This window comes from Petaurus breviceps, unplaced genomic scaffold (genome assembly GCF_028583685.1).
Source record: "Petaurus breviceps papuanus isolate PSGF00001 unplaced genomic scaffold, PetGlider_PUasm1.0 90434, whole genome shotgun sequence".
Classification (NCBI taxonomy): Eukaryota; Metazoa; Chordata; class Mammalia; order Diprotodontia; family Petauridae; genus Petaurus; species Petaurus breviceps.
In genome coordinates this window covers 1,383,661-1,393,248 of record NW_027187251.1, presented here as the reverse complement: position 1 = coordinate 1,393,248, position 9,588 = coordinate 1,383,661, and the positions used below count along the sequence as shown (strand labels likewise).

General features: G+C 38.7%; 1 protein-coding gene across 1 annotated transcript in view; it reads right to left on the bottom strand.

Moving 5' to 3' along the window:
- Positions 1–5,967: 5,967 nt before the first annotated feature.
- Positions 5,968–9,588, bottom strand: part of INTS7 (integrator complex subunit 7) — a 69,320-nt gene continuing 65,699 nt past the window's right edge. The window contains exon 20 of the mRNA XM_069108760.1: positions 5,968–8,569. Within this exon, the coding sequence (XP_068964861.1) occupies positions 8,285–8,569 (285 nt within the window). The 3' untranslated portion in view covers positions 5,968–8,284. The remainder of the gene's footprint in view (positions 8,570–9,588) is intronic.

The following is a 9,588-nucleotide window of genomic DNA, read 5'->3' as shown; positions in this document are numbered from 1 at the left end:
ATCTTAGAGGCAATTACAAAGCCACTGGGGTTGAGTGAGGAGAGTCACGTGGTCAAGACCTGTGCTTGTGGAAAATCATTTTGGCAGCTTTGTGTTGGATGATCTACAGTGGTGAGAAAACTGATTCAGAGAGACTTATTAGAAGATCTGAAATAATCTCAGGGAGAAGTAACGGGGGTCTGAAATAAGCTATTAGCTGTGATCTGGGACCTACAGATATAGCGATGGTAAAATTTGACAACTTATTAGCTATGTGGGGTAAGGGAAGATGAAGAAGAGTCAAGGATGATGCCGAGATTATGAATGTGGGAGATGAGGAGAATGGTGATGCCTTTGACCTAAAGAGAGAAGTTTGGAGGGAAGATAATGAATTTAATTAGGGATGTCTTGCAATCTAGTTTGAAATGTCCAATAGGTAATTGGTGTTGCAGAACTGAACTGAAGATCAGGGGAGAGAATGGGGCCGTGTGTATATATACATACACATTCATATATACCCATATGCCATATTGTGTATTTAAAAACACTTCAGCCTAAGCCTGAAGCAGTTTTCCTGAGAGACAGCCCTGCTATATGCATGAAGGAAGCATGATTCCTGAATGTCTGAGAGAATGATAAGCTGTAAAGTTGGGTCTCTCTGTAACTGGAGAAAGGAATCTCTGCAGAGGCAGCTAGGTGGTTCAGTGTAGAAGTGTTGGACCTGGAGTTAGGAAGAACTGAGTTCAAATCCAGTCTCAGACTGTATATTAGAACCTAGGCAAGTAAATTAACCTCTCAGTTTTCTCATCTGTAAAGTGGGGATAATAAAAGCATCATAGTACCTATGTCCCAGGGTTCTTGTGAGGATCAAATGAGATATTTGTAAAGCACTTTGCAAACCTTAAAGTGCTATATATAGGCAAGCTAATATTATTAAGATCGATGGGTTTCAAGAGAGGTGATGAGAGGCAGGTGTGAAGTTTTGAATGGTTGGACAGAAGATCCCCATAGTCACAAACATGTGTGGAAGCCAGCCCCTTAACATGTATTTCAATTCCCAAAGCTTACACCTCTGGTGAGATGTTTTTTTTTCCTTGACTGAACTGAATTCTTACCTTTTATTCTTATCTATTCTCTGGTCTATTCTAATCTGTAGAACTTCTCTAATTTCTTTTTTACTGTTTTCTATGAAGTGTACTAGGTATCTGTGATAATCTTTTGGGTAACCAGCATTTATAGGGAGGGCACCAAGCTGGCAATAGTAAGCTATTATCCTGGGACCCTTTGATCAGTGAAAAGGATGCTCATCCTGGGTCCCAAAGTATAATATACCTAGACTTCAGATATTTGTGTTAGATATGACATAATATAAATATAATTCTGGCCTGATATTTTTCTTTTGAAGATAGTTAGGCATATAAATAAATACCCAGTCACAATCTTCCTTTTTCCTACAGAAGCAAAAACCAGAGACAAAGTGGACCAAATCTAGAGCAGATACCATATGTAAAGTGAGATGCCAGATATACCATATAGATTATGTGTATATATACATACAAATACATATCTTAGAGGCATTGGTAGAAAGATGATAGTCTAGCCCGTGGGAGCTGATGAAGTTATCAATAGAAAGACTAGAGAGAGGTCAATGACAGAACCTTGGAGGACACCCACAGTGATGGAAGTGATAGAGTATGAGCTAACAAAGGATATGGAGAAGTGGTCAGTTGGAGAGCCAGCAGAAAGTAGTATCACAAACACCCAGAAACAAAGAATATCTAGGAGAAGAAGCTAGTTCAGAGGGTCAAATGTAGCATAGGCAAAGGCTGAAGACTGGGAAAAGACCCTCAGATTTGGCAATTAAAATATTGCTGATGTCTTTGGAGATTGTGATCAGAATTGAGAGCAGAAACTACATTGCAAAGGGCTCAATCAGCAGAGAAGTAGTTGAGACAGCTAGTGTAGACAAATTTTCCAGGTATCTGGATAAGATATGGGATGAAAGCTTAATGGGATTGAGTGTACATGTAGAGAGAGAGGGTGGCCTCGTCAAGGGGAGGCAACCTCTTCGTCAGAGATTTGGGGAAAGGCACATAGCATACATTATGCTGTCAAGGCTGAATTTCTTCTCTCTTGTAGTCAGTATTTTCTAAGGGAGGGTACCCTGTGCATGGCTTTGATCTCCTCACCAAGATGCAATGCAAAACAGTAACACTTGGCTGCTGCTGTGTGACTTGAACTTCTCTTTCCAGCAGAGGTTTAAAAACCCTGAAGAGCCCACTTTTCTCCCTGTCAGACACACTCCCTGCATGTCTACCCTAGTGCCTGGTGGCTGGGTCCCTACTGGTAGAGAGACATATGCTCTTTAGGCCCCTCTTGAAAGCCTCTAATGAGAACAGCTCCTGAGAGAGTAAGACAGAGTTAATGCTGCCTTAAGTTGCTTCCCACTTGCAGTTGTTTCTCCCTATCTTCCCACCTTAAAAATCAAACACTGAGATTTTTATATTATATCACACAGCAACTGGTCAGCTAAGGGAAAGTGTAAAAGTAACCTCTGGGAGTCAACACTTTTTTAGTTTATCTTTTGGATATAGCTTTATTTTTTTTTCCCTGTATATATCCTACTAGGAGCTCCTGAGCAACGTTCCTTTATATTCAGTTTTTCTTGTATATTCCTTGAGAATACCTATTACAGGGATACAGTTCTTGGGCTGATTGCAGAAAAATACCCAATGACTTGTTATTTCCCAATTACTAAAAATCTTCTATTAGGTACAGAAGTGAGATAAGCTACTAGAAATAATCTTTTTCAAACTTATTAAAGATGAACTATTTACATTCCTACATGGAAAAATGGTAATTGTAACTCATGAGGCTTTTCTCATTATGAGGACAGTTTAAGGGAATATATATGTATGTATATATAGGAGGGTATGTGCATGTGTGTATGTATATATGTGTGTACATGTATACATAGATGGTACAGGATGAATTGAATATGAAGAGAAGATATCTAAAAAATAAAATTAAGAGGTGAGAGAGGAATATATTGGGAGAAGGAGAAAGGAAGAGAATAGGGTAAATTATCTCACATAAATGAGGCAAGAGAAAAACTGTTACAATGGAGGGGAAGAGCAGAAAGGTGAAAGGGAATGAGTTAACTTTATTATCAATGGATTTGGTTTAAGGAGAGAATAACATACACACTCAGTTGGGTATTTTACCCTATAGGAAAGCAGGAGGGAAGGGGACAAGAGGGGGGATGATAGAAGGGAGGGCAGATTGGAGGAGAGGGTAGTTAGAAGCAAACACTTTCGAAAAGGGACAGGGTCAAAGGAAAAAATAGAATGGGGGGGTGGGATAGGATGGAGGAAAATATAATTAGTCTTTCACAATATAACTACTATGGAAATGTTTTGTGTAATTACACATGTACAACCTATACTGAATTGCTTGTCTTCCCAGGGGGGGTGGGTGAGGAGGGAAGAAGGGAAAGAATCTGGAAATCAAAGTTTAAAAAAAAAATGTTAAAAAATGCTTTTTATATGCAACCAAGAAATAAGATATACAAGTAATGGGGTACAGAAATCCATCTTGCCTTACAATAAATTAAGGGGTGGATGGGGGAGGACATGAGAGAACAGATTGGGGGAAGGGGTGTTCAGTATGCTTGCTATATTGGGGTGGGGAGTAGGGGAGTGATGGGGGGATAATTTGTAACTCAAAATCTTGTGGAAGTGAATGTTGAAAACAAAAATAAATTTATTAAAAAAATTAAAGAGGAAAAAAATAATCTTTTTCTAAGGCTTTAACATCTGTTCTCTCATCCTTAGTCTCTGTTCTTTGAACCAAAACTATACTTCTTAGACTATATACTAAACTGTAGGCTCCTTGAGGACAGTCTATCCCAGACTTCTTCTGCACCCCTTTTCTCAACCATCCCATGGCCCATATCTAGGACAATTTCTCTCCCTTTTTTTTTTTTCTCCCTTACAATTTCTCTCTCCCTTCCTGCTTTTTGGCTCCCATTCCAACTCCCCTGTTTCGTTACCTGGGCAGCACTTTCACACACCTCCCATCAAACAGAGGACAGTTGCCAGGATACATGCTTCTCTTATCTCAGTCTGGGGGAGAGAACTGGAGAGTGGAGGAGAAAATTGGTAAAAGAAACTCAACACCAGTTTGACCATCCTACTGTCTCACTGGCTCCTGACATCAAAGTTCTACACAACAAACTCATCAGCTGTCATCACAAGCAATTGGTTTTGAAAATTTGGGCAGGTAGAGGTCAGGAGTGAAGACAAAAACATGCCAAGACCTTTAGAACGGAACAAAGAAGGTAATGAGATCTCAATTACCCAAGATCATAGGAGATAATAGCTTGATAGCTCATACAAATGAAACTGAGACTTTAATGCCCTCTCTTCCCTTGTCCAGCTCTCACCTCATTTTTTTTTTTTAAAGCAATCAGGGTTAAGTAACTTGCTCAAGGTTACACGGCCAGTTATTTCTGGGTGTGGTACTAAGTATCAGAGCCCGGATTCGATCCCAGGTCATCCCGACTCTGGGGCCAGTGCTCTTACTCGCTGTGCTACCTGGCCACCCCCTCACCTCATTTTGAACTCTTGGAAATATTTTTAAAATTGGTTTTATTTTTTAAAATATAAATTAAGAATTCACATTAGTTGAATTTTAACTTCCCCTTCCCACTCTGTGGAGGGTGGAGATAATATAAGAGGCATAGGTGCAGCATGGTCTAAGATATTTTGGAGTTAAAGGACCTGATGTAGAATTTCTTTTTTGGAGGGCAATTGGGATTAAATGACTTGCCCAGGGTCACACGGCTAGTTTTTGTGTAAAGTGTCTGAGGCCGAATTTGAACCCAGGTCCTCCTGACTCCAGGGCCGGTGCTCTATTCACTGCACCACCTAGCCGCCCCATGATGTAGAATTTCTACTAGAATCACTACTCTCCTGGCCACATGTGTAAAGGAAGGGTGGTAGGAGGATCAGACTTTATGACCTTGAAGTAATTCCAGCACTAAAGCTGGTGATCCTACAGTCAGTGAAATAGCCAACAACCAGAGAGCAGGAGAAAAAAGGGATAAATTTTATTGCATAATTCCACAAAGTAGGTAACTAATCTTCTCTAAACAAAGGAAAGATACTCTGTGCAATGTGGGGATTAAGTAGGAAGGGAAAATAGGAAAGCTGTAAGCAGAGGAAAAAACCTTAATAGATGATAAGAATTATATTACTATTTGGCATTTTTAACTTTATGACTATAACAAAAGAAGCTGGACTCAGGGAGTTACGATATTTAGAAAGGAAAAAGACTATTCCACTTAAATCTCTACTTGAGAAGAAAAATGCACTTGGAATTGTTATTTCTGACTGGGACATACCACAGTGAAGGGAAGATGGATTGTGTAATCAAAACAGAACCATGAGGAACAGGCAGTACCATGCCACCTGCTGGAAGGGTTTGGCACACATGAAGCTGCAGCCAGATCCAGCATGTAGTGTGTGGGCTTCTCTGAGAGGATCACCTGGCCAAGAGATCCAAGGCTATAGTTCAAACTGATGGCTTTGATTGGGGATGGATCCAAGAAACAACTGTTAAGGAGAGCAGGGCTGGACCAATTTGGCTGCAACAAGGCATATTATCAGTAGCTGACAAGTTGGCATAACCCTTTTCCCAACCACATTCTTTCTATCTTGCATAGAAATCTCCTATAAATGTTATTCTAGAAAACTTTAGTACTTTATTATTTTGCATCTACCATGTAACGATCCCAAAGAGCCACTATTTCTAATACCCTTTAAAAGTGTTAAGAATTATTCAAACTATCAATGTGAATTCACTCTTGTCACAGAGGAATCAAAGGACTTGTCTAATAGGGTCACAGAGCAAGTCAGTGATATAACTTGAGTATGTTAAAAATACACACATACAAATATACAAAGTGTATATGTACATATACACACATTTTTTTGTTTTAAAAAAATTATTTTATTTTCAATTAATATTTTCTTTCCTTCCTCCATTGTAAAAACAAAACAAATCCCTTGTAACAAATATGTGTAGTCAAGCAAAATGTATTTTCACACTGACCATGTTTTAAAAAAAATGTGCTTCATTCCGTACCTTGAGGCCATCACCTCAGGAAGCTGGAAGCATGCTTTATTGTCAGTCCACTATGGTAGGTCATTGCAGGTATCAGGATTCTTAACAATATTACTTTACAATATTGCTGTATCAATTATTCTGGGTTTGCTCATTTCACTCTATATCAGTTTACACATCTTCCAAGGTTTCTCCAAATACATCTTTTCCTTTATTTCTTAAAGGATAACAGCATACCATTACACTCACAATCCATACTTTACTCAGCTATTCCGCAATTGATGGACATTCCCCTTAGTTTCCAGCTTCTTTCCACTGTAAAAAGAGGTGCTAGAAATATTTTCATAAATGAGTCCTTTTTCCTCTTTCTTTGCTGTCTTTGGTGTATAGTTCTAGTAGTGGTATTACTGGGTATGCACAAACTTGGTGACTTTTGGGGTATAGTTTCAAATTGCTTTTCAGAATGACTATACCAATTTGCACCTATACCAACTGTGCATTAGTCTTCCACAATTAACATTTCCCTTTAGACTCTTGTTATTACCAACACTGATAAAAACAAACACCCATCCTTCCCTAGAGCTAATCTTTCTACCCCCGTGTCAGGTTAGGCTCTAGTATGCCAAACTCAGCCCTATAGGTCCTCATTGTTATTCATGCTATGGCTTCACCTAGAATGCCCTCAGCCAATTCAGCGCCTGACAGCTTATTTTATCTGTTACAAGAGCTGTCTCACTCTTCAAACTGCTGCTTTTCTTTGTCTTTACTTAGTTGTGAACATTTTTTATTTCTTACCCCAGGAGAATAAGGAACTGTTTCTTCTCTTCTTTTTGATCCCCACAGCCTAGCCCATAGTAGGCACTTAAAAGTTTGGTGAATTTAATTAAACTTGTTGAATGGAGGGGTATAATGTTGAGTTCTATGTAGCTTTGCAAAGTAATCCTTTGATTTTTTTTTTAAATGGAAGCTGATCTTTCTGTTGAATAAACATTTCAATTAGACACCAATTACATACAGAGCATTTTCTTAGACACTGTAATTCCTTTTGGCTTAGGGTTAATGTTAAAATTATTTTGTTTCCTCAGCACACTGTTAATAGAGTGAGGCAGCCTAGTAACATGCTGGGTGACAGAGTAAGGTAAATATGATATAAAAAATCTGTCATAGGTAACTCACAAAACAGATAATGCACATATGGATAACAATGTTTACCAAAATGTAGACACCCAATGAAAACTGGTACTTGGTTGGTTGTACATACAGTATTTACAAGTTGCTGAGCTGAAAGAAATGGTATGCCTGGTTCTCTAGATCCAGACTTGTTTTGAAAACACAAAGAAAACCAATTCTAATATGACAGGATACACACTTTATCAAAATGGTTTGTCAAAAAATTATCTTCATTATACTATGAAAAGGCATGGGAATATTTTTGAAAGATTTTCAACAAGTACTGAAACATATATCCAATTCCCTGAGTATTACAGTTAACTGAGGTTTTAGTGTATAAGGAACATTCTTCCTAGATAAAGAAGTCCTATATTCAATGACCCTAAGACTTCCCTCCAAAACAAAAACAATATAGTCAACTCACAAAAAAGAGGACTTGTACAGAATGCAAATCATTATGAAAAATCAGTGTAAAATTTAGGATGGGCCTGTCTACATTAATAACAACAACAAAAAAAACCCAAACACACAAAAGAAGTAAAAAAAAATTCCCAGAGACCTTATTTACCACTTTTCTTTACCATCTCACCTGTCCTCAAGGAAATTACACACATATGGATAAAATTTAGATTTAGAGATTCACTACTCCATATAGCAACGTGAATATTTCAGTCAATTGTCTTAGACATCTCTACAGAACTTTAGAAATTTTTGATGTACATTATTCTCAATTGATGAGGTAGGCAGGAAAGATATTCTCTTCCTTTCCCATTCCCATGCCTTTTAAAAAATAGAAGAGGGAGGGGGCAGTTAAGTAGCGCAGTAAATAGAGCACCAGCCCTGGAGTCAGGAGGACCTAAGTTCAAATTTGGCCTCAGATCCTTAATACTTATTAGCCATGGGCAAATCACTTAACCCCGATTGCCCTGCCTGACCTCCTTAAAAAAAAAAAAAAGAAAAGAAGAAGAAGAAGAAGAGGGAAATCAAAAATTCTGTCACAGATAGGTGGCTAAAACCGAGAATATGCATTACGCTGTTGTTGTTGCAAGGGTTGCTGTGCTTGCTGTTGCTGGAGGCGAACTTGCTGGGAGTAAGGATCTTCAAGAGATTTCACAATGATGGTGGTTTTAGGTCCAGTCTTCCATACAATTCCATTGGAGTCCTTCACAGAAGATTCAACTGTGATGTTATGAGTTCCAAGGATAGCAAAGTTCAACAAAAACTGCGTGCTGAAGTAATCATTGTGTGGTTCAACATTCTGTTCCATCTCATTGGTTATACTGTCAATGGGTATCTGGAAAACAAGAATTATTCAGACTGTCATTAGGTACAACTAGCTGAATACTCCCAATGCTTTCTACAAATTTCCTGTATTTGAGTGAGAACTAATTTCTTTCTGTAGTCTGTGAATAGAAGCTTTGAAAAAATAAGGTAAAATCACTAAATTGATTTTAAAGGACTTTTAAACATAACAGAATGAAAGACAACATAACACCAAGTTGAATACCCAAGTATATATTTTGCCAGCTATTTTGAATTTCAGTTTAATTACCTAAATGAGGATTCCCCTTTCACACCCTTCTGGCCCCAGTTAACTTTAGAACTTTTCCATTTCCCAAATCATGCTTTCTTATTACATATGTCAGTCAGTCAATAAACATTTATTAAGCATCTGCTGTGTGCCAAACCCTGTGCCAAGCACTAGGAATAAAAAGAAAAGCAATGCCTAACCCTGGCACTCGGAGCTCGAACCTGACGGAGAAGGCGACTTGTAAGTGACCGTTACAGATAAGCTACATGTGGGAGGGAGCAGTGTGTCAATGGAGAGGATGTGCTCCATCATTAAGAGGGATTGGGGATGGATTCTTGTAGAAGGTGGGAGTTTAGCTGAGGCTTGAAGGAAGCAAGAGGTAGAGATGAGGAGCAACAGAGTTCCAGGAAGGGGGTGGATGATGAAAATGTCCCAGAGTTGGGAGATGGGGTCTCTTGTTTGAAGAACAAGGTGGGTCATAGAGTATTTTGCAACGGGAAAGTGATAAAAAGGTGTGTGTGTGTGTGATAGACATGGCAAGACTGGATCCTTTTTATACTGGTTTCAGGCTAGAGGGAAGAATTGAAGATCTGGAGCAAGAGCCACCATTTCCCACACCCCAGGGCTACAGGTGATTATAAATAATCAAGATATTATCACAAAAAATGTACAGGCAAAGGAGAAAGAATCCAACCACAGAAAAATATTTTGGGAATAGAGATGACCGGGATTCATATTCAGAGGAGGATATTGAAGTAAAGAAATCCCCAAAGAGTAATGTC